Source organism: Hermetia illucens, chromosome 6 (assembly GCF_905115235.1).
Source record: "Hermetia illucens chromosome 6, iHerIll2.2.curated.20191125, whole genome shotgun sequence".
NCBI lineage: Eukaryota > Metazoa > Arthropoda > Insecta > Diptera > Stratiomyidae > Hermetia > Hermetia illucens.
Window position 1 is genome coordinate 18,937,722 of NC_051854.1, and position 26,421 is coordinate 18,964,142.

At 42.7% G+C, this 26,421-nt stretch overlaps 1 protein-coding gene across 2 annotated transcripts in view; it reads right to left on the reverse strand.

Annotated features, from left to right (window-relative positions):
* The window catches only part of LOC119659327 (mucin-16-like), a 273,395-nt gene that overhangs the window by 144,400 nt on the left and 102,574 nt on the right, over window positions 1-26,421 (reverse strand). The window contains exons 5-6 of one of the 2 annotated variants that reach the window (XM_038067360.1): window positions 15,578-15,724; window positions 15,101-15,190 (exon numbers count right to left, since the gene is read on the reverse strand). In XM_038067360.1, the coding sequence (XP_037923288.1) occupies window positions 15,101-15,190; window positions 15,578-15,724 (237 nt within the window). The remainder of the gene's footprint in view (window positions 1-15,100; window positions 15,191-15,577; window positions 15,725-26,421) is intronic. The other variant, XM_038067361.1, reaches the window with a different exon arrangement.

Genomic DNA, 26,421 nt, shown 5'->3' on the forward strand with positions numbered 1-26,421 from the left:
CTTATATACTTTTCGGGCTTGATCATCCTGTTCCATACGCCCACCGCAACCTGTCGAGCCGGATTTAATCCACAACCACCCGTCGTGGTATCGCTATTAGATTTCGTCGTTATGTAGGCTACGGAATCGTCCCGCTGTTTTTATCTGTCCTCACACGTTGGTCAGGATCAGCTTAGTCAGTCTTCTCAATTTCGATGGGATATCGAATTCTCTCATGGCTATGCTATCATAGGCGTTTTTAAAGTCGATGGAAAGATGGTGCAACTGTTGTCCATATTCCAACAGTTTTTCTATCGCTTGTCGCAGAGAGAAAGTCTGATCTGTTGCTGATTCGCCTGGAGTGAAGCCTCTTTGGTATGGGCCAATGATGTTCTGAGCGTATGAGGTAACCCGGCCTAGGAAGATAGCGGAGAATATCTTACATATGGTACTCAGCAACGTGATATCTCTATAATTGCTGCATTATGTGATATCTTATACAATACAACATTACTCGGTATGCAGCATTCATCCGTTCCGTTGCTAGCTTACATTCATCGTCAAATCAGCCGTTCCGACTTTTCTTGCGGCTGGGGCCAAGTATGTTTGTGACCGTATCAATGATAACGTTCTTCAGGTGGTTGTGAAGATCATTTGTTGATGCTTCATCTCCAGGATCTCTGTTGACTGCGGTTATTGCGGCATCCATTTCCCTTTTATATGTATTGCGGAGGGCTGTGTTGTGAATGGCTTCAGTATTCACTCTCACCTGTTTGTGAGAGGGGATTGTATGTGGTGTCGTAATTCGAGCCCGGAGCACCATGCCAACGAAGTAGTAATCCGAGTCTATATTGGCCCCCCTATATGTTGGCGTTGGCATTCGATTAGGACGTGGTCAATTTGATTGAAAGTGAGCCCGTCTAAAGAGGCTCACGTATGTTTGTGGACCGCTTTCCGCGCAAACCAGGTACTTCCAACAACCATTTCGTGCGATACTGCTAACTGAATAATCCGCAGTCCGTTATCATTGGTATCCCTGTGTATGCTATGGGAGACGACGTATCGCTGGAATACGGGTTCCTTCCCTACTTGACTGTTGAGATCTTCAAGTATGATTTTGATATCATTTTTGGGGCAGGCTTCGAGGGTCCGCTCAATTGCCTCGCTGAAGGTATTCTTCTCCGACTCTGCAGTCTCCTCTGTAGGGGCGTGAACGTTTATGAGGCTTATATTTCAAAATTGGCCTCACAATCGCAGAGTGCATAGCCTTTCGCTTATATTTTCAAAGCCGATAACAGCAGGTTTCATTTTTTGACTGAGTATGAGTCCTACTCCGAGCACATTGTTTACTGGATGGTCGCTATAATGTATGGTGTAGCGACCCTTCTCCAGGAAACCGGTCCCTGTCCAGCGCATCTCTTGCAATGCTGTTACATCAGCCTTATATTGGGACAGGGCATCGGCTAGCTGCTCAGGAGCATTCGCTCTGTACAGGGAGCGCACGTTCCATGAGAAAATGTGCAAATCGTTATTCCGTTGTCGTTGCCGGATTTGTCATTTTGAAATCCATCCTGTTCGAGACTGCTTTTGTGGCTTCGTAACTTTGGTTTTCAGTTTAGGATTGTGAACCCTACCCAAACCCCAACCTGGAGGACCAGTAAGTACATTTTGTCCCGTTTTTAGGCGTCAAAGGGTAGTATAGGTCCCGGGGCGAAACGTGGATTGGTACCCACGATGGAGCATAAAACCTGGGAAATGCCTGCTGAACCAACACCAACAGCTCTACTACCAAACCCTATCTCCACCTCCACGTGGTGACCGCTGGGAGCTCTTTCTTAACGAAAAGCTGCAGACGGAGAAGGATGAAGGCGAGTCTCCCGCGCCTAAAAACGGGACAAATTGTACCAACTGGTCCTCCAGGTTGGGGGTTGGGTAGGGCTGACAACCCTACACGGAAAACAACCGTTACGAAGCCACAACAGGAGCCTCGGATAGGACGGATATTAAAACGACGGACCCGGCAACGACAAAGGAACAACGATTTGCGCATTTTCTCATGGAACGTGCGCTCCCTGTACAGAGATGAAGCTGATAAGCAGCTAGCCGATACCCTGTCCCAATATAGGGCTGATGTAACAGCGTTGCAAGAGATGCGATGGACAGGGACCGGTTTCCTGGAGAAGAGCCACTACACCATATATTATAGCGGCCATCCAGTAAACCATGTGCTCGGAGTAGGTTTCTTAGTCAGCCAAAAAATGAAACCTGCTGTTATCGGCTTTGAAAGTATAAGCGAACGGCTATGCACTCTGCGCTTGCGAGGCAAGTTTAGAAATATAAGTCTCATAAACGTTCACGCCCCTACAGAGGAGACTGCAGAGTCGGAGAAGGATACCTTCTACGAGGCAGTAGAAAGAGCCCTCGAAGCCTGTCCCAGATATGATATCAAAATCATACTTGGGGATTTCAACAGCCAAGTAGGGAAGGAGCCCGTATTCAGGCGATACGTTGGCTCCCATAGCTTACACGAAAAAACAAATGATAACGGACTGCGGACTATTCAATTAGCAGGGTCACACGAAATGGTTGTTGGAAGTACCTGGTTTGCGCGGAAAGCGGTCCATAAACATACGTGGGCCTCTCCAGACGGGACCACTTTCAACCAAATTGACCACGTGTTGATCGAACGCCGCCACCTCTCAGCCTTGATGAATGTCAGAACATATAGGGGGGCCAATATAGACTCGGATCACTATCTCGTTGGCATGGTGCTCCGAGCTCGAATAACAATACCACCTAGAATCCCCTCTGACAATCAGGTGAGAGTGAACACTGAAGCCATCCACAACACAACCCTCCGCGACACCTATAAGAGGGAAATGGATGCCGCAATAACCGCAGTCAATAGAGGACCTGGAGATGAAGCATCAACTAATGATCTTCACAACCACCTGAAGAACGTTATCATGGATACGGCCACAAATATACTTGGCCCCAGCCGCAAAAGGAGTCGGAACGGCTGGTTTGACGATGAATGTAAGCTAGCAACGGAACGGAAGAATGCCGCATACCGAGTAATGTTGCATTCTCAAAGAACGCGGGCACGCGCAGAGACTTATCACGAACTCCGTCGAGCGGAGAAGCGACTTCACAGACGGAAAAAGGAAGCCTGGGAGAACCAACAAGTCTGTGAACTAGAAAAGTACAGGGAGCAACCGCACCAGGCGCGGAAGTTTTACCAACAAGTCAGCAGGATGAAGCCTTATACACCTCGATGCTCATCCTGCCGAGACAAAGAGGGAAATCTGATTTCCGACAGAATGGGCATATTAGAGCGATGGGTTGAGTACTTTGATGAACTACTGAACAACCAGAACATCGGCGAGTTGGAGGTCCCGCCAACTGAAGACGACGGACAAATACTGCCACCACCAAGTTTAGGAGAAACAGTCCGTGCAATTCATCGGCTAAAAAATCATAAGTCGCCAGGAGCCGATGGAATTACAGCCGAATTGGTTAAATATGGAGGCGACCAGTTACACCAAGTGGTTCATCAACTTGTGCTCAAGGTATGGGACAGCGAATCAATGCCTGACGATTGGCAGCGAGGCATAATCTGTCTCATACATAAAAAGGGAGATATCACACAGTGCAGCAATTATAGAGGTATCACGTTGCTGAGTACCATCTATAAGATATTCTCCACTATCTTGCTAGGCCGGATAGCCCCATACGCCCAGAACATCATTGGCCCATACCAAAGAGGCTTCACTCCAGGCAAATCAGCAACAGATCAGATTTTCTCTCTGCGGCAGGCGATGGAAAAACTGTTGGAATATGGACAACAGTTGCACCATCTGTTCATCGACTTTAAAGCCGCCTATGATAGCATAGCCAGGGTAAAACTGTACACTGCCATGAGAGAATTCGGTATCCCGACGAAATTAATAAGACTGACTAGGCTGACCCTGACCAATGTGCGAGGCCAGATAAAAGCAGCAGGATCACTCTCAAGACCATTCGACATCAACAACGGTCTACGACAAGGGGATGCGCTATCATGCGTCCTCTTTAACCTGGCCCTCGAGAAGGTGATCCGTGATGCTGAGGTGAATGCAAGAGGTACGATCCTCTTCAAGTCCACCCAACTACTGGCCTATGCTGACGATATCGACATCATGGGAAGAACCACCCGAGACGTTCAAACTGCCTTCATCCAGATCGAGCAGGCGGCGCGAGATCTTGGGCTGCACATCAATGAAGGCAAGACAAAATACATGGTGGCAACGTCAGCACCGAAGACGAATCAACCAACAACATCAAACCGCACTGGTCAAACACAAGCACGAACAAGAATAAGGATAGGGGAATACAACTTTGAGACCGTTGACAATTTCTCCTATCTAGGGTCGAAAATCACAACCGATAACAACTACGATGAGGAAATCCGCGCACGGTTGTTGTCAGCCAACAGAGCCTACTTCAGCTTACAAAGACTGTTCCGCTCGAAACGTCTCACCATAGGGTCAAAGCTCTTACTGTACAAGACTATGATCTTGCCAGTCCTCATGTATTCCTCGGAAACTTGGGTTCTTAGCAAGAAAAATTGCGAACTCTTGGCCGCGTTCGAGAGAAGAATCCTCCGAAGAATTTTTGGCCCCCTACATGAGGATGGACGATTCCGTGGCCTACACAATGACGAAATCTACGAGCGATACCATGACCGTACGGTTGTGGATAAAATCCGGCTCAATAGGTTACGGTGGGCGGGTCACTTAATCCGTATGGATGAAGATGATCCCACCCGGAAAGTCTATAAGGGCAATATCTATGGTAGGAAAAGAAGACGAGGCAGACCCTGCCTAAGATGGAGCGATGGCGTGGGCCAGGACGCCAGACAGCTTTTAGGGATATCGAATTGGTGGACCTCGGCGCAAAACCGGGATGTCTGGAGTTCCTTACTAAGGCAGGCCTAGACCGGATACCGGTTGTTGCGCCGTTGATGATGATGATTTTAGGCGCGGGAGACTCGTTTTCATCCTTCTCCGTTTGCAGTGTTTCATTAAGGGAGAACTCCCAGCGATCACCACGTGGAGGTGGAGGTAGGGCTTGGTAGTAGAGCTGTTGGTGTTGGTTCAACAGGCGTTTTCCAGGTTTTATGCTCCATCGTGGGTACTAATCCACGGTACCACGGTATCCTAATCGCTATTAGGATAGAAAATTAACCAATGCTGGTCAAGGTAACGATTTGTTTCTCAATTTTCGATCTGGACTGCCAATAAAAGACATAATTTAGATATCTTTTTACAAGAAAGAAGATTTTATTATTTTTTACCATTTTCTCACAAAATGTTAAAGACAGTAGACAGGGTGCACGTACAGTAAAAATAGTTTTCATAGGTTGTTACTATTAGGTCCTGAGACTTTGAGAAGCATAAATCTGGTATTCCTCACGACCTTTGAATTGGGCATCACCTTATAGGGAGAATATCTATGTTAACTATTTAAGTAACAATAATTTTGCAAAAAACAGATACGAAGCAGACAAACTTTTTTTTTTCACTAAATTAAATTGATGTACCAAAAAACATAAAAGGCAGCGTATGTCTCCCAACTTAATGTACTTGTCTCGCAGTTTACAAGAATATCTTTTTGCTGACACTATTCTTGTTTAATGGTCTCTACAGTGGATGAGATACAAGACAAAAGGGCAGTAGGACGTTTGCTTACGCAAATTGTTATCATTAAATGGGTAGATTACGTACCATGATTCAGCTTTATTTTTGAAGAGATATAAATATATATCTTAGATACGTGCATATTTATCCATAGAAATTGAAATTATCGAAAAAGTCAAGCACTAACTTTCCGTCACTGACCTTTTCCTGCTAATGTGTTTATGAACCTTTGGTAAATACCCGAATTTAATACTTTACTATCACATTCTGCTGAAATAACCGATAAGTATCGATTAAATATATTCAGATAATCTCCTGCTGGAGATAACCGAAAAAAAAAATCATTTTCTACCCAGCGCAAAATCATAGGAGCTTTTGCACAATTATCTATTTAATGAGTTTCGATAAGGGTCACATAAGTGAATATATCCATGCATAACTTTCATGAGAATAATTACACTCGTTACGAAGATTTTCTCGTTACGTTACAAGCGTTCGGGTGCCAGCCCCTTGGATAAAATCGGCCAATAGATCCATTCTCATGGATATAAACAAATTTGCTGAGTAATGCGTTTTGTTTTTGTCAGCAACGAAATCAGATTCGCACCGAAAATGCTTTCACCAAAAATTTATCCGTAATGTGATTAATTGAAAATTATAAATTCTTCTAAAGTCATGTAAGAGTTAAAAAGTTTGCGCAATTTGTTGAAAGTAAAAATCAAAATCACTTGACTATGTACGTACCAGAATGTATGCAGATAAATTCAAGTATTGTGGGTTTAAGTTAAAGATAATCAAGATGGTATGGTTGAACGATGTGGTATTAGTGTAATTGGTGTAAGTAATTGATAACAATTCAGATACGATGAGGTTAAAGAGATGAGTAGTGTGTTATTTTCCTCTGTTATTGCAGATTATCTCCATATTTTTGCGGAAAAGGTGTAAGAGATACTGAAAAATTTTTGAATTCGGGTAAAATTGGCTGAAAAATACACTAAACAATTTGCAGAAACTGGGGGAATAATTTGGAGATAATTGTGATTATATTATGGATTCATTGTTGCAACATATATTATATTATAGAAGAAATGCGATACTTAGAATACTACGATTAAATTACCAAAGCATAACCTGCTATAAGGAAAATTCAATAGAAATAAAATAAAAGGCATGCACACGTGCCATCATTATTGAAAAAGATAGTTATCGGTTGATTGGTGTTATCGAATACGCATTTGCAATCGCATGCATGTGTAATTTTATTATAAACTATAATAAAAAGTGCGACTGGGTTATTGCCATTATAAACTCCCAATGCAGTGAACAGGGTGATTTGTGGCAGAATTGCCCAAATTTCTAATTTATTTTTATTGAAGATAATATTATAAGCATGGCATTATCAAATGGATTAAAGTTTAGTTGGGTGAAGCCCACTTTTAATATCAGACAATGTGCAGCTGAAGCGTTTGTTAAGATTGCTATGATTCTGCCAAACAATTTGATACGACTGGTAAATCCTCCTAGCTGATCTACAATCATAATGTTAAACTTTCCCTTTAACGTTTGTCAATTTTGATGGTCCTGGATTTCCTGATATTAATGGGGTACGCTAATCTATTGCAGATATTTATAAAGTGATTGACTTTTGATTGGAGTTCATTAGTTTAGTTTACTGCAGGGAGCCGCATTGCCCATTGTTAGGCTCATTGTACTATCCCCGCAAATCGACTATTTAATGGCTTCCCGTCTACGGCGTTCGCAGGCTTTAGCGAATTTGAGAATATTCTCCAAAGGCAGAGAAGGTGCAGATTCTTCATTGAAGAAAACCTTACCAAGGGTCTTGGTCTGAGATCTGACAAGACCGAGCAGCTGCATAAAAAGTGCAGGGCCGTCTCTTCCTCCTCTTCACATCGGTTACACATAGCCGAAAGTTTAAGGAGCAGTGTCTCGTTAAAAGCGCTTCTAGGGTTTTTATGTCCCACTTGATAATAATATCCTACATCTGTATCGCATTGATGCGAAACTAATAAAGTTTTTGGCGACAGTCATGGAAGGGTGGCATACCTCAGAGCCCATCCATATACGGAGGGGCATCTTCCAGGGGTTTCGTTGAGTCCCCTTTGATTTTGTATGGCACTGAACCACCTTTCATGGCTACTGAATGAAGCTAGAGGGCATGGTTTTGCAATAAAGTATGGCCTACGTGTTAAGTGCGAACTGATACACTTGATGTACTTAGATGACGTCAAGGTGTATGCTGGTATTGACGACCATCTTAGAAGTTTGCTGAGTTTGGATTAGACAAGTGTCGAATCCAAGCCATCCGCAAAGCTCATCACGAGCCGCATGCCGGACATAGCATTGGTGACCTCCACATCGAAGTTATGACCAAGACAGATTTTTACAAGTACCTAGAAATTCTGCAAGGAGCTCAGGCTCGAGTTGGTGATCTGAAGGATGCTCTGCTGTCCGAATTCCTGCGACGTGCGAAGCTGGTGCTGAAATCGCATCTCTTGGAGAAGAGAAAAAGAATAAAATAAGCGCATTGAATGTATTCGCTATCCCTTCACTGGCTGATGCATTCGGAATATTGCCGTGGAAGAAGACCGACCTGGAAAACGTCCAGCGGCAGATACGGACAACAATGTCCAAATTCCAAACTGTGCCGTGGAGCGGATGAATCTGCTTCGTCACATAGGAGGTAGGGGCGTGGTTGACGTACCGGCGCAACATCATCGCCAAGTCGACTTTCTGCGCGCTTATTTTTACAGCAAAGAGAAGGCGAGTCGGTTGCATGCGGCTGTCTGTAAGGCAGACTGTGGGCTGACTCCACTTAACTTGAAGGATCGATCTTTCAATCCTATGAGTGGGGTCACCAAGAGCGAATCGATGAATGGAAAAGTCGAAGGAAATGCACGGTAAACACGTGAATTGTTTTTGGCAGCCATTTGTCGATTTGAATTTGTCGAACAGATGGCTGTGTGCTGAGGAGCTCTTTGCTAAGGCGGAGAGGTTCATGTGTGCCATTCAGGATGGCGTGGTCACCACTCGAACTAAAAAAAAAGCTTATCATGAAAGAACGGGTGCAGAATGTGTGGTTCGGCGTTAGAGACGTTGGACCATCTCATTTCTGGTTGTACTGTTATGGCACCGGTGCAATACATCATCGGGCGTAATGCTGTATGTAAGGTTATCCATCGGTTAGGTTATGATCTCGGGAACATGTCCGGTTTATCGATATGAGCCGCAAGCAGTACTTGACAGTTCTGTTTACTGCATGTATTGGGACCGGTAAGTTCTGAATTATCTGCAGGTAACAAGCCTGACGTACTGTTAGTTGACAAGACGGGCCGCTCCGCGTATATTATTGATGTTGCTATCCCCCATAATAGCAACAAATACGTGGAGATGAAGCTGAACTATGAACCATTGGCTCGGGAAATCAAAGAAATTTGGCGTCTCGAGCGGGTGGTTGTAGTTCCCATAATATTGTCAGCTACAAGTATTGTACCTAAATCCCTCACAGCTTCCCTTTATGTCCCGGGACTTTCACACAGTCTGGTTCAAATCATGCAGAAGTACACAATTCGGCATACGTGTTCAATATTGCGGGGAGTATTCGACGGATTTCCCCATTGACCTACCTCTGACCACTACCACCAGCGCCACTTTAGTTTTTAAGTAGGTAGGATCGTCTGAGACTAGTTGCTTGGCGCTTAGTGCTAGCATTAGGTAAAATCCGGCATCTGCCGAGATCGTGATAACTCTGAAATAATAATCGTTGGCGCAACAATCCATATTGGATCAGGGCCTTGAAGTGTGTTAGAACACTTCATTCAAAACCGTAATGGTACACTATAGTACAATGTAGGAGGCAATGCGGTCGCCATTGCGCTCGCCCGGGATTATTACTCTGATTTGACTTAGGTACTCATTCACAGTTGAGTCGACTGTTATCCGACGTCAAATCACGATATAAATCCCATTGCCACCAGTAAGATTTGAGCCGCGACCTTCCGTACCATAGCCTTGTACTCTAACCACTCAGCTACCCGGACAACCCACTTCTTAAGCGACAACAAAAGGGCCGCTCTGGCGACCTCAGATTCTTTCACAATGATTTTCGCCTGCCGGAAAGAGTTCAAATTTCTCTGCTCGGCTGCACGAGTCCTTCCAATTGCACCCTTCAGAGTAGAGCACTGAATGGCAGGATTCCAAAAGCTGGTTCTAACCCCACCATTGTGCATTCACCAACTGGCTTTGATATGTCGTTGCTGTTTAGTGGTGATCATGTTGCCCAATTGTCGGAACGGATTCAAATGGTACGACTCCTCCATTTTTGACGCAGACATTCTTCTGCTGCCAATGAAATGGCATATATCTCCGAGAACACCCCTGTGCCGGATCCGCTCCCCGTGACTGACCCTTCGGTGAAGAATATTAAGTCTGTAATCTGAAAAGACTCATGCCATTTATTGACCATTCTTCTGTTTTCTGGTGATTACGACAGTCTATGTCTCTTCAAAGACAAAGCTGGAAACCATATGATCGGCCGGCATCAGAGCTACCGGATTTTTTAAGGAATTTTCAGATAGACGCATGGTTGTATGATTGACCTCCTTTCCAGGCTCCAATGGTATCGAGTCTATATGCGTCGTTGGTTGCTTTCCGTTTCACCTCCAAGTGAATGGGGGGTTGATTTAGGATAGCTTCAAGTGACGCAGTCGGCGTAGTACTTGTTGATTCATTAATACTTAGGCAACTAAGTCTCTGAATCTGCGTTAGCAGCTTCCTGTTGTTAGCAAAGTTCAATCTCGGGCACAATGCGATACATGCATACATCAAAATGAGTTTTGTTATGTATGTATACATCCAATGTATCCGTTTTGGTGAAAGTCCCCAGGTCTTACTTATCGCATTCCTACAGCACCAAAGCAACCTACAGGATTTCTGATATTGTTCCTGGACATGGTGCTTTCATGTTAACTTGGAGTCGAAATGTACTCCTAAATACTTGACTGTTTGTGCCAGCTAGATTTCTGCTAAGTTGGATAGCGTATAACTGCCCCACCTCAAGTTCCTAGTGAACATAACTAGTTCAGTCTTCCTAGCGTTCACCGTGAGTCCATTGCGGAGACACCAACTATGGATTTCATTCAGAGTGGCATTCAAGCGGTCACATACTGTGTCCGCTAATTTGCCGGAAATTATTACGACTAGATCGTCCGCAAATGCTAGGAACAACTTTGCCATAATGACAGGTGGCTGAGCCTTAATGTTTCTAAACACTCTTGTAAGAACCAAATAAACATACTGCGAGGTTTATCGTGTCAAAAAGCAGGAAAATTTGCAGAAGTGTTGTGGGCATTCTGATAGGCCATAATTCACTAGCTGGGCATATGTTCAGAACGTAATTTCTAAGATGATATGTGTCCATCTTGGAATGAGGAAGCGGACTCCACGGAACATTTTCTATGTAAGTGCCCCGCTTATGGAAACATCAGATGTCACATTTTGGGTGCTGGTGTGCTACAACTACAGCGGGTAGCATGACATCGACTAACGGAAATCCTGCGATATATAGACGAATCCGGGATATTTCGTTAGACGGGGAAATCGAGTACAATGGACCACTAGGGTCTGAGTGCTCCCTCACCTGAAACACTCACACGCACTTGGGTGAGGGTTAGAAAGAATCAAAGTCAGAAGACGTACGCATATACGATTGCTACAATCGGGCACGGTTGCTGACCTTAAGGCAGTGTCTGTCGAAAGAAAGTTTATCATGGATAGTTACGCGAGGTTTTAAATGGACCTTCAGAGTTCCAATTCATTTGTAGAACCAGAGTTTTCAAGTTCGACTGTAGAACATATAATCCATTAAGGAAGCTTCAGTTTAAAAGGTCATTGAAGAGAAATAAAAATAGCGTTGAATACAGAATGGGACCCCGTGGTACACTAGAGGGAGAGAAGGAAAGAGATATTGAACAATCAAAGTTACAACCAAGATAGCTGGAAAGTGAATCACTTGATAATTAAGTCGAGTCAACAGAGGAATGATAAAACTGGAAGAAACCTGGGCGGGGTTGAAGTTATTGCAGATTTGAGAGCAGTAAGGTTTAAAGTTTCCACAGGTCAATGCGGCCTCGAGAATGGTCAGATATTTCTTCTTGGGCACAACTATCAGTGATTTTACTGAGTTTACAGAGGTTTCAAGCGAGGAGATTAGCGTACCTTCCTGAAGACATATTTTTGCTTCATGCAGAGCTTTTCATGGATACGAATGAGTAGATGTAGCAGTTTTGCGGAAACTGCAGACCTCAAGGAGTAGTCTCATGTTTCTGCCTCTTCAGCTGCTCATTAATGTGGATGAAACGTCGATCGTTGACGGTTTTGCCCGGGCAATCAAAGGACTCGTGCCTAGCTTTATATATAATTTCTTCTCTAATTTGCTTCCCTAACTAATGCAGGCCATGTGACGCCCTTGCGAAACGTGGCCAATAACTTCATCCGCGATAGAGCTAAAGGCACTTTTGATGGCGATGAAGTGCGCATTAGTATTCTGCCGGGTCGTTTAGAGTCTCTGCAAATTGTTTTTTTCAGTGCTGGATGATTACTTGAATGCGCAAATAGCCTGTATGCAATTCAAGGACCGTGCTTTCTCTTTCTCCCTGTGTATACAGGATGATGAGGAGAGAGTGAATTTTCTGTTTGCTTATTGCAAAATCTGTAAATTTTTAAGCTTTATTATTAGGATAAAAAAAATGATGCCTCCCGGTCACATGCCCGAATCCACCTTGATACTCATGTTACTATGTCACCCTTAGGTGCAGAGAAAACATCCTTCTAGCCTATACTCGAAATCTCTGCTAGTCGTTAGTACCATAATTGTGATGCTCCTTAACTTGGACCGGAATCTTGCAGTATATGCACTTAGGAAGAAGACAAGTGGTTTTGCTAATACCGATATATGCAATTAAGAAGAAAGTACACATTGAGCCAACAATGAAATTAGGAGTGACGGAGTTATTCCCAAAAACTTAAAAAGAGCGACGAAATTGACCGTGAAGGCCCTATCGACACGCACTAGTTATATATCAGGTAACGTCTGGCATGGAACAGTATGACGCCAAGAAATGCGACAAAATACTCGCAGACGTGAGAAATTATTTGCAACATTCCACAATTCAAGAAAACGCAGACGCTAAGTCATCACAATAAGATCATAAATACGCCTGCCACGTAACTTCTCACGGGGAGTATTACTTGGATCGTAGATCCGTGTAAGTCGGTATAGTAAGTTCCTTGAATAAAGAAATTGAAGTATTAATTAGTAACGTGCTTGATTCATTCCAGATCTCCGGGGACTTGGAGTCCTTTTTTTTTAACCGTGTTCGACTCACAACTTGTAACTCACTTCTAAGCCTCTCTGATAGGCAGGCTGGGGTATGTGGGGGTACTTTCGGATCATTCAGTCCCTTTTATGTCATTAACAAAAATCGCATGAAGTAAACACAACGAACGCGGAGTTCAAAATGAAAAATAAAAAATATACCGGCTCAATCACATGCGCGGCGCCGCGAAACTCAACACCCGAGTGCCGCGATCAAGAGGGAAGATCCAAGATGGATCACATCGTCAACTGAAGTCTTGTGCGGTGCGGCTTTCGAGTTTCTCACCCTTTTTCGTTTGGAGTCAAATAACCAAGTGAGTGACCAAAGTTTCTCCTAATCTGTCGCTCCCCATCGACGAACAACAAGCAATATGAACCAGGATGGATAAGAGCGCGGAGACTTGGGGAAGAAAGAACGTTACAAGGAAGTAGGTTAGATAGAATACTATAATAGGAGTCGATTGTTTGGTCGGATGTTAAGAAAGTAAGGATGAGCTTGCAGTTAACAGTCGGCAGGGCTGAACCTTCCAAGCTGTCCCTCCGAAATTTGAATTTAATAGGCTTGCGAGCAACATAGGAGTCCGCATCGGATCCAGAAGCAAGCTGCTAAACATCAGGTGTGACACAGGGAGCTGCATCTTAAAATTGGGAAAAGCATTACACAGGCAGATTGAAAGGGATAACATGAAGGATGCGGTTTAAGTGGTTTCTGTCAGGATTGAACTGAAGTGCCGCTCAGGTATTCATGAAGACTCAAAAGGGAAAGGAATGTTGGAAGGACTCATTGGTGACTAATGAAGCACCGGGAATGTAGTCTCCATAAACAAAGGAGGAGAGCGAGGGGAAAACTACAGATAGAAATTTGGGTCATTTTTAGAAAAAATCCTTTCTACATATGAGAGGGGCTAGGACAGAAGAAATGTACACAGGAAATAACAAACGGACGTGTATTCGGCGAATAGATACGTAGGGTAATACAGTCATAAGGGAAAAAGGCGGAGGAAAAGTTACGGCACAGGAGGGAAACCTAACAAGCAATCCAGACGTTACAGGGATCAAATTGAGGCATTTTGCCATTATATTTCGGAATTTTAGGGCATTTATTTTAGAGGTTTTGTAAAATACGGAAAATCTCCATAATTAAGAAACAAGTCGATGATGAGTGAAAAAAAAGAAACGAAGAAAAAGTTAGGGAGCTTAATTTTCATTCCGAAAAACACTTGGATTATTATGAGACTACGATCAACTTCAACCTTTTCATAATTCACATAGGCCACCTTTTCATTTCCATTGTATCTTTATATACAAATTGCTAGAGTTATATTTCCTTTAGAGATGTATTCAAATAACAAATTTTAAATTTAAATTTTAATATTAAATTTTAAATGAATTTATAAAGTTTTGCTTATTTTTTTGAGTTTTTTTCCAAACTAATCACTAAGGAGCAGTTAGCTCGGGCGTCAGTGTATTTTAAAATTATAATAAAAGAACGGAACGTTATCGTGATATTTAACTGGAAAATCTGATATTTAATCGCAAATTATATATAGAGTCGTTGGGATAATCACTTTATCTGCCTTCTTTTGTAAAGGCTTAGCACTTTCACTTTAATACATTAGTTTTCCTACTTTCATTGTTGTAAGATTATCTCTTCCCCTTTGATCAATAAATGTCAATTATCTGAAAACTATTATATCTTATCACTCATATCTCTTGTTAGCTAACATGCAATCAAACACATCTAGCGGCATAGTTTTGCCCTGTTTTGCAAGACAAAATGATAACACTCAGCCACTATCTATTTCCTCAATCTACCAAGCGAAAAAGTTCTCAGTTAGAAAAGATTAATGACATCATCTGACCATGTCAGCTTGGCTGCAACATGCACCTAAAAACACCATTATTTATCTGAAAGTGCAACGAGGCTTTCGACTGTAGAGCAAAACATGCAAATTTGCTCCAAATTTTCACAATGATGGATACACGTATGAACGATGCAAAAATGCAGATATGGGCGGTAAGATGTGAAAAATGAGATGCGAAAACTCACCCTTTAGTGACGGGGACAGCAGCATCGACCTTTCCAGACGATGTAATTTATTACTTAAAAGCGAATGATATTTGCAAAATAGCTCAAGGTCTGCAATTATACGACAAAAAACTATATGTGGAATGGCAGTGTGAGGGTTAAAAATGCGGTTTGAGGGAAATTTCCTTGTTTCATGATGGAAGTGAAATTTATTTGAAGAATGCAGAGTAGGATCTGCGAGTGATTTATAAAAGTTTTACGAGTAATTTGAATTTTTCCGAAATGGGACATTCCAATGAGATTTATAACCGCGAAATAACGAAACATCACCAGCTTCGCAGTTTAATAAAACTCTTCTAATTTATTTAGTTTATCTGGAATAAGCTTTTCTATTAGTCAAATATCTACTGTTTTGCGAAAGTTGCTATTATTTACTTCAAGCTTTTTCAAAATATAGCATCAGCTCATTGAAAATATAGAAAACGGAAAGCTACTTACATTGGCGACTTTTATAAAGTTGATTTACGGATATATTATCCAAAGACCCGCCAAGCATCTCAGCAAGGGTCTCCTCGATCATCTCCCGAACCCTTTCTTTTTGTTCGCCATAATATGACGAGGCAGCATCGCTTTGTCTATCTAACTCTGAAATTAAAAGAATAGTAAAGATTTGATTAACTGGCATGACTTCAATCAATATTATTTCAGAAATTTTGAAAAGATATTTTGGTTGGTATCAATTGCAAAAGCTTTCAGTAGACATTCTCGCGATATTTATGATTCAGATGTAAATTAATTCAGGTATACCGAGAAAAGTTAGTAGATTCTCGGATAACCTACCTACATAGTGGTGCTATGTGTTTATTGTTAATCATATTCAGTTACAAACAATTACCTGGATACCTTAAGTAGATATTATTTTCATTGTTTGAATCTTGATTAGGTAAAAACAAGTATTGAAGAAGTTCAGTAGGTTAAACAGAATATCTTGAGAGTCATTGGTCGTTTAATATGTAATTTTTAGCATTCATTGTTAATTCTGTTTTCAGAGAAATAAGATACTTTAAAGGGGATTCACAGTGTCTCTCTAGATATGATACTGGTACTTTAAATTTATTTTGAAATATCTTAAGAGGGGAACTCATTTTGAAACGCATTTTTGCTTTTAATCAGACGATACCAATATATGGTCCAATACAATCAAGAATGGTACACATCATAGAAGACAGGAGTGCAGCGCCGTATAGAGAATCCAAGCCCTGGGTGAAAATTATGCGAGTCTCTATATTATCCCTGTTGCTTAAGCTATTTCGTTCCATACCTATATTCCGGATCTCCTGGAAAAATCCGCAACTAATGAGTGTCACCTCTTTCCGCCTTTCTTTCTTCAACCTAGGAGTATTCACACACCTCTTTCGTACAAACGAAACCTGCTTAAAATTTCACCCTGCGCCCTCATCACTCCTGCATATTTAGTAATTTAACAATGGACGATGTGGTTTGCAATATTGATAAAAATTTAATTTCTCTTGCGGTACTTTGTAGTGAAAAATATTATTTGTACCTACAACCAATGCCATCTTTAGCGTTATCCATTTCCGTGACATGTTGGGAGCTGGGTATAACGTTGTATGTCATACTCAACAATAGTGCGGGCCATGCAGAGTCCCATGGGCTACCCGCTGACACAATATACTTCTTGAGGGCATCATCAGTATCGCGCCAGACTCCTCTTTGTTTCGGGCAGCTCTCAACAAAAGCAATAAGATAACTGCGAATATCTGTCTTCATAGAAGGAATAGCATTTTGACTTGAGGCAACTATATATGCCTTGGTGGAGTATAGCACGTCAATCACACCTCAACCATCATTCCCGGTTACCTGAAATACGCTTGAGATCCCTCACGGTTTCCTAGAATCCCTGCCCTTCTTCCCCACTGTTCTGCGCCAAGTGTCCTGTGTTCCACTCGATGGTCATCCACTGTATGGCATAGCCCACAACTATCGCCTCCTTAACGTTTTATCTATCCATTTTCACTTCCGCCTTCTGATCACAATGCGTACGGGTGCCAGGCGTGTGCGCCGAACAAGTGCTTCATTTGAGATAGTGCCAGGTTAACATACCCCGATGATACGACCCTGGTAGGTGTTGATGAAAGCTTGAAGCTTGTAGGTAACATTGGAGTCCACTTTCCATGTCCTACTCCCATACAGAAAGAACACTAGCAGGTAGCAGTCTCAAGTTGATGTTGATTCTGAGGTAACTGCATTTCCCGATTTTAAATAAAGCAGCGAAAGCGAATCTTGCCCTATTGATGTCTCGAGTAACACGGGGCGACATCGTCGTCAGAAACGTCGATTCCTACATATTCAAATTGATCAACGGCTTTCATTCTCTGTCCATTGATGCAGATAGGGAGAGTACTATGATCCACTAGTGTTGTCGTTTATCTTCAATACAACTCTAGGCATTTCAACTCCAGGGCCATTTGACCAAGGTCCATGATCTGCTGACAAAGCAAATAGATGTCATCTGGGTAGTCGAGGTGTTTAAGGAAAAATGTCAGAGCTCATCGAATTCATGAAGAACGTCGAGGATAGAAGGAAGAAATAACATCGGTGACAAGATGCAACCCTGGCGAACTCCGCTTTAGGCCTCAAAATCTTCCGGTGCAGCACGTGACATTTTGCGCCATCATATGTCGCTCTAATAATAGTTTTTAGATTCTCTGGAATGCCTCTTATGCGTAGATTGCTCCAGATACAGACACTGTTCACACTGTCCAAAGCTTTCTTGAAATTAATGCAAAGCAGGTGGAGCGGATTTAAATTCCGCGCATTGTTCCCAAATGAACCGTAGGATGTTAAAGTGGACAATGCAAGAGGATAGGGAGAAAAAACCAACTGCTCTCATTCCATGAGTATTTTGTCTATCAATTTTGGAACGACAAGGAGCACATAGATACCTCTCCAATTTTTACATTCAAAACGGGTACCCTACTTTGAAATCTTAACGATCATCTCCTTCTTCCGCTCTCTGAGAAATCCCTGAAATTCGCAAGATTTCCGTAGGAGTTGAGGTGACAAATTTGCAATAAATAACTCTATGGAGCAACTTTACTCCCTTTGAGTGCATTGATGGTCGAAATGATTTTTCTTCTGTTTGGAGGAACAGTCCGTATGTTACGGTGACTAGTCATTTTAACCACAAAAGTAGGAACTTCGGATGTGACATGGTTAAGAACCGTGGTGGAGTTAAGAACCGGTATACTCTTCTGAAAAATATTGCGTTCTGCGACATCTTCGGTATCTGGTCTATCATCATCATCATCAACGGCGCAACAACCGGTATCCGGTCTAGGCCTGCCTTAATAACGAACTCCAGACATCCCAGTTTTGCGCCGAGGTTCACCAATTCGATATCCCAAAAAGCTGTCTGGCGTCCTGGCCTACGCTATCGCTCCATCTTAGGCAGGATCTGCCTCGTCTTCTTTTTCTACCATAGATATTACCCTTATAGACTTTCCGGGCTGGATCATCCTCATCCATACGGATTAGGAGATCCACGCATCGTAACCTATTGAGCCGGATTTTATCCACAACATAGATTTCGTCGATATGTAGGCTACGGAATCGTCCATTCTCATATAGGGGGTCCAAAATTCTTCGAAAGCATTCTTCTCTCGAACGCGGTCAAAAAATTACAATTTTTCTTGCTAAGAACCCAAGTCTCCGAGAAATACATGAGGATTGGCAAGATCATTGTCTTGCACAGTGGTGGTGAGACGTTTCGAGCGGAACAGTTTCTGTAGGCTGAAATAGGCTCTGTTGGGTGCCAACAACCGTGCGCAAATTTCATTATCGTAGCTGTTATCAGTTGTGATTTTCGATCCTAGATAGGAGAAATTATCAACGGTCTCAAAATTGTAGTCTCCTACTTTTATTCTTCCCGTTTCAGCAGTGCGGTTTGATGTTGTTGGTTGGTTGGTTCTTGGTGCTAACGCTGCCATGATATATATTGTCTTGCCTTCATTAATGTGCAGCCCGTGATCTCGTCCTGCCTGCAAGATCTGAATGAAGGCAGCTTGTACGTCTCGGATGGTTCTTCCCATGATATCCATATCGTCAGCAGAGGCCAGTAGTTGGATGGACTTAAAGAGGATCGTACCTCTTGCATTTACCTCAGCATCCCGAATCACTTTCTCTAGAGTCAGGTTAAAGAGGACGCATGATAGGGCATCCTGTTGTCGTAGACCGCTGTTGAGGTCGAATGGTCTTGAGAGTGATCTTGTTGCTTTCATCTGGCCTCGCACATTGGTCAGGGTCAGTCTAGTCAGTCTTATCAATTTCGTCGGGATACCGAATTCTCTCATGGCCGTGTACAGTTTTATCCTGGCTATGCTATCATAAGTGGCTTTAAAGTCGATGAAGAGATGGTGCAACTGATGTCCATATTCCAGCAGTTTTTTCACCGCTTGCCGCAGAGAGAAAATCTGATCTGCTGCTGATTTACCTGGAGTGAAGCCTCTTTGGAATGGCCCAATGATTTTCTGGGTTCTGGGGCTATCCGACCTAGCAAGATAGTGGAGAATATATTATAGATGGTACTCAGCAACGTGATACCTCTATAATTGCTGCACTGTATGCTATCTCCCTTTTTATGTATGAGACAGATAATGCCTCGTTGCCAATCGTCAGGCATTGATTCGCTGTCCCATACCTTGAGCACAAGTTGATGAACCACTTGGTGTAACTGGTCGCCTCCATATTTAACCAATTCGGCTGTAATTCCATCGGCTCCTGGCGACTTATGATTTTCAAGCCGATGAATTGCACGGACTGTTTCTCCTAAACTTGGTGGTGGCAGTATTTGTCCGTCGTCTTCAGTTGGCGGGACCTCCAACTCGCCGATGTTCAAGGATGCTGATATTGTGATTATAATTACATAAAGGAAGAGCGTGGAACCTTGAAAGCCTAATATGATGAACGCGTTGATCGGAAAAAGTTGGTCCCTCAATGGAAGGAGTTTCCCTTCCACACTCCCATAAAAGAGATGAAAGACGGGCATGGTTATTTTCGCGACGCAACATTCAAGAGGATATTTAGAAACACCTTTGCGGGAAGAACTGGAAATGACTAGAAAGTAGACACATGATATAATAAACAGGCAGCAGGTTAGGATTCAAAGAAGTAACAAGGATAACAGGAATACGGTATAGTTTATTCGCACCAAATAAGGCACACCCCAACCAACAATTATGTAACCAAAGAGTAGAACAGGGAAACTTTAGTTTTTTTCTGCTCTGAAGAAACTGTTTTTAGCTTCAGTGTTTTAAAAACGGCTCTCTCCTCGATGCCGATCTTGTGCAGTTCTGATCTCCCTTAACTTGTCACTATGCACAGCAAGAAAGTAGAAAGAATATCGGTCTTGATTAAAAGGACTGATATACCAAATGGCTATTCAACAACGTGCCTTTCGTTCAGCGAAGCGTGACCTAATAGGGGCAATACAGCAACGCATCGTATTTGGGTAGAATCCTGTCACTCATCAAAGTTCCCGCGCTAAGTTCTTGATAAGTGTCCTCGCGTGCCCGCATCCTTTGAGAATGCAACATTACTCGGTATGCGGCATTCTTCATTCCGTTACTAGTTTACCTTCATCGTCAAGCCAGCCGTTCGTTTGTGACCGTATTTATGATAACATTCTTCAGGTAATTGTAAAGATAATTTGTTGATGCTTCATCTCCAGGACCTTTGTTAACTGCGGTTATTGCGGCATCCATTTTCCTCTTATAGATGTTGCGGAGGGCTGTATTGTGGATGGCTTCAGTGTTAGTCCTCACCTGATTGTCAGAGAGGAACCTGGGTGGTATTTTTATTCGAGCTCGGAGCACCATGCCAATGAGATAGTGATCCGCATCTATATTGGCCCCCTATATATTCTGACGTTCATCAAGGCTGAGAGGTGGCGTCGTTCGATCAACACGTGGTCAATTTTGTTGAAAGTAGTCCCCTCTGGGGAGGCCCACGTTTGTTTGTGGACCGCTTTCCGCGCAAACCAGGTAGTTCCAACAACCATTTCGGGTGACACTGCTAATTGAATAATCCGCAGACCGTTATTATTTGTATTTTGGTGTAAGCTATGGGAGTCAACGTATCGCCTGAATACGGGCTCCGTCCCAACTTGAGTATGATTTTGATATCATATGCGGGACAGGCTTCGAGGGTTCGTTCTACTCCCTCCTATAAGGTATCCTTCTCTGACCCTGTAGCCCCCTCTGTAGTTGTGTGAACGTTAATGAGGCCTATATTTCTAAATTTGCTTCGCAAGCGCAGAGTGCATAACTGTTCGCTTATGTTTTTAAAGCCGGTAATAGCATATTTCATTTTTTGGCTGACTAAGAAACCTACTCCGAGCACAAGTTTTACTGGATGGCCGCTATAATATATGGTGTAGTGGCTTTTCTCCAGGAAACCGGTCCCTGTCCAACGCTTCTCCTGTAACGCTGTTACATTAACCCTATATTGGGACAGGGTATCCACTAGCAACTTTGTGGCTCCATCGCTGTACAGGGAGCGCACTTTCCATGAGAAAATGCGCAGATCGTTATTCCGTTGTCGTTGCCGGGTTCGTCGTTGTGTAATGAGTCCTGTCCGAGGCTCCTTTCGTGGCTTCGTAACAAGTTGTTTTCCATGTAGCCCTACCCAATCCCCGACCTGGAGGACCAGTTGGTACAATTTGTCCCGTTTTTAGGCGCGGGAGACTCGCCTTTATCCTTCTCCATCTGCAGCTTTTCGTTAAGAAAGAACTCCCAGCGGTCACCACGTGGAGATGGAGATTGGGTTTGCTAGTAGAATTGTTGATGTTAGTTCAGCAGGCATTTCCCAGGTTTTATGCTCCATCGTGGGTACCAATCCACGTTTCGCCCTGGGACGTATACTACCCTTAGACCAAGAATACGAACCGGAAAGCAAAGAAAGCATAATTGTTACCAGAGCGGTTGATTGGTATTGATGATAAACAGGATGCTCGAGAGGAATTTATATCGGCTTATGGCAATTCTGTTGCGTTAATGACAAGAACGGTACTCTGATTTCAGCCGAAGAATTTGTCCATCCTTCGCTTCCTGAAGTGGCTCTTGTCAAGAAGTCTCACGGAAGGTTATCCACTTCCATAGGATAGTCCACTGAGAGTATATATTGCAGCAGGTTTATGGTTGTGATAAAAAGACAGGTAGAACTTCTTGTGGGGGTGGTCATGCGTGAAGCTATGTTGTACAATTAGGGCGCAGTTCCCCTTAGTTGGAGCAAAGGTATTAGGTAAGCCTCTCATTCGCTGTATCAATGCTGAGTCTGCACTCAGTGTAAATCAGTACCACTCTGCCAGTCATGGAGATGGTCTGATTGTGGTCCTTAATCAATCCGTTTCCGGAGAGGACCTTGGCACTGAAGATGAGGAAACAATCAAACGAATGAAATTGGGGAAAGCAACGGAACCTGTCGACATCGCATCTGAACTCTGAAAAGCCAACAGCTGGGAGCCAACACTGTGTGACCAACCAATGACTCCTTCAATCGGGTTATCCAGGAGGGTAGAACACCATCTGACTGGCATTGAAATACCATAGTTTCAATATGTAAAAATAAAGGTAATCCAGAAGAATGTTAAAATTTAAGTCCGATCTAGTTACAGTCCCATACCATGAAAATTTTTGAGTGCAATCTTGGCAATCGTATTCACGATATTGTTCAAATAACCGTGAATCAAACCGGGTTTGTTTACGATTTGAGAACTGCTGAAGTTATACACGCTGCGTCGATACTCATGGAGAAACACTTTGAGAAATGTCGCCATATTTCCATAACATTTCTGGATCTAGAAAATGGGTTGGACTGTGTGCCGCACACTGCCATGTGGTACGCTCTATATCAACACCAAGTGCTAAAAGAACTGGTGCGTTGGGTTAAGTTCAAAGCTTGGCCGGTACATTAAACTGCCTCGTGCCTTTGTTGATGTTCATGAAGGTCACGCTCTCTCGTCACTCCTCTTTGTTTTTCTTAGGGAGATTGTTACACGTATCTACGGTTGTGAGTGTTAGCTGACTATAAAAGAAAAAGAACCTCACGGTAATGGAGACGAAGATGTTGCGTTGAACCAGTAGCGTTAGACACCGTGATCATATCTCAAACGAGAATATACGTGATCAATATGGGAGTGCACCGATCGTGGATGGTATTGACATGTAATTCGAGCTGACTTTAACTCACTTATCAAAATTGGTTTGAAAATCGAAACGCCCAAGACAACGGTGGCTTGATACCCTGCATGGGTAATTTGAAGAACAATAAGACAAAGGCTGTTGAAGAAGAGGAAAATTAGAATAGCGACATTTAATTATGCATGAAGTTACAAATTTGCTAAATTAAGTAACACAACTCAAATCCAACGATTTTTTGTAGATAATTTAATTTTTGATTATATATTAATATTCCGTTATTCATTTAATTTAATTTTTAAGGAGAAACCGGAATGGGATGTATTTTGATTCATATATCATTGTTTTCTTTTACAGATTTTTAGCCCGAATAAGTTCTGAGGACGAAACCTGTTCCACTTTATGGTATGTACACTTTGGACTCTTAACTCCATTAACTTCCAGCTGATGCATATTAACAGCCTTAGGCCAGTTCTAGAAAGTGTTAATTGAGCCCTTTCATTTGGAACCCCACATGACAATACTCTGAAACAACAAAAAAATGCATTCCCTTTTTACATATGTTTATGTTCCCTGATAAATCATGTTGTTACTTTAGAAGGGTTTTGTTTTACACAAAATCTTGCAAAGAATGGGAGATTGATATGACAAATAATTGAATGCCGCGGACATAGCAAGTGACAGTATGATAAAATGTATTATAAATTCATTTTTAATTATTTAGGGGTTTGCATGCATTCACCTCACAATATATGTTAATACAACTTGAGCAGTCAGTTTCAAAATTGCACGATATAGCATATTTAGAATTGCATTCTGCAATGGGGCGCCGCATCTTTCATGTTGCATTTTGCTTGTATAAGGGTAAAAACAAAAGATTTAAGCGAGCAACCTGATTTTTCCGATTCAAATATTTCATTTGAACCGGAAAAATCAGGCTGCTCGCTTAAATCTTTCGTTTTCACTCTTATTTATTTATGTATTAAACGGACAATAAACAGAAAAAAATGGAATTACGTGTTGCCCTCAGAAGGAGAAAAAAAGCAAAGATCGTAAAGTGCAAAAAGGAGTCCACGGGATCAAGCTGTAGTGCATTATAACTCCGGCATAGTCTCGGGATCGGGGAATGGAAATAGACTTGGAACTCCGCGAATGGCACACCGAAAAAGTCAGTGTAGAGGCGGAGCAGTCCATTACCCCGGTGGATAGGTGGAAGAGGGTGCAAAAATTGAGGAGGATTCTACATTGTGGTGGCGGGATAATCAACACGGGAGAGGTTCATATTGGGCAAGGCAATCATAATTACAGAAAGGGGACCAAGTCACGGAACAATACTCAAGGATACTTCCCACGATTGAGTTAAAAAGCATTATGAATGCTTGGACCGTGGTGAAATCAGTACAGGCACGCAATATGACATTTTAGAAACAAGCCAACACATTCCTCCATCACCTATTACATGATGGAGGAATGTTGAGAGAGGCGAGTTTCGACAATAGTATCTTGTGGTTAACTGAATCGAAGGCCTTAGAAAAGTCCGTGTAAATGATGTGGACTTCCTACCTAGAGTAGAGGCATTTGGCCACAAATTTGGTGAAGTCCAGAAGATTGGTAGCAATGAATGCTGCTCCTTAGCTATAAGGTAGTCGAAGTGGGTGGTCAACCAGTCATTGAAGTATATTTCGAGGATCTTGGTGCAGGATGAGAGGAGCGAAATATTGCTGCAATTCTCAGCAGGAGTATGATCACCGCCCTTGTATATGGGAAAAATAAGGGCTTCTTTCTACAGGCTGGGAAAATGACACTCTTCGAAACTCTTATTGAAAATAATGCAAAGAGGAAGGGAAATGAACTTAAGGATTTTAATCAGGAAGAAGTTGGGAAGACCATCGGCGCTGGGTCCGATATTGGCATCAAGGTTATCGATGCGGTACTCCATCAAAGAAGGAATGGAGGGAGGGGAAAGGCAGGAAATTCGGAGCAAGCTGTAATACAGGGGAGAGAGGAAGGAAAGGGAGAGGAGTTATATATCGATGAAAAGTAGTTGCAAAGTATATCACAGGAGAGGCATCAGCGGAGCCAGAGAATTTGATGAAAATGGGAGGAAACTGGGAGGTATTGCGGGCGTAATGGATGTGAGTCCAGAAAGGCTTGAACTTACAACGCGCCAATTCAATTTCAACAGCGTCTAGACAATCCTTCCTAGACTTAACTATCAGCGACATAACTGAAGATCGCAGAGTGTTGAAATGGACAAAGTTTACCGACTTCTGGTAGATAAAACCTTTTTCCTCGTAGCTTGCTTCAGACGAAGTTCTTTATGGATTTCAGGGGTGAACCATAATCGGTAGGATCTCAGGGATTTGGGGGAGGAAGAAAGGTAGCTAGTAAGGAGGTCACACAGAATGGAATAAAAAAAGAGCAGGGTTTGGTCGTAGGTTAAGTTAAAAACCTTAAAGTTGCCCTTACGAAAGTTGAGCTTAGAGGGCTTGCGCATAGTATGGAAGTTGAGGCGTGGTAATTGTACCTGGAGCTCAAGAGCAGGATGATGACCATCAGGAGCAACATAGGACGAGCAAGAGAAGATTGAGAAAGGAGCCTTCATGACATGTTGGAGACTGTCGAATAATTCATCATACTGAAAGGGGGGATTGAGGCAAGGGAAGTATACGCAAGATATAATAAAAGGACTGGAGTTGGGAGGGAAAATACGTAAGGTGATACAATCATCAACATCATCATCAACGAGGCAACAACCAGTATTCGTTCTACGCCTGCCTTAATAAGGAACTCCAGACACCCCGGTTTTGCGCCGAGGTCCATCAATTCGATATCTCGAAAAGCTTCCTGGCGTACGCCACCGTTCCATCTCAGGCAAGGTCTGCCTCGTCTTCTTTTTCTGTCATAGATATTACCCTTATTGACTTTTCGGGCTGGATCATCCTCATCCATACGGACTATTTGATGATTTTATTCACAACCAGACGGTCATGGTATCGCTCCCAGATTTCGTCGTTGTGTAGGCTACGGAATCATCCATCTTCATATAGGGGGCCAACAATTTTTCGGACGATTCTTCTCTCGAACGCGGTCAACAGTTCGCAATTTTTCTTGCTAAGAACGCAG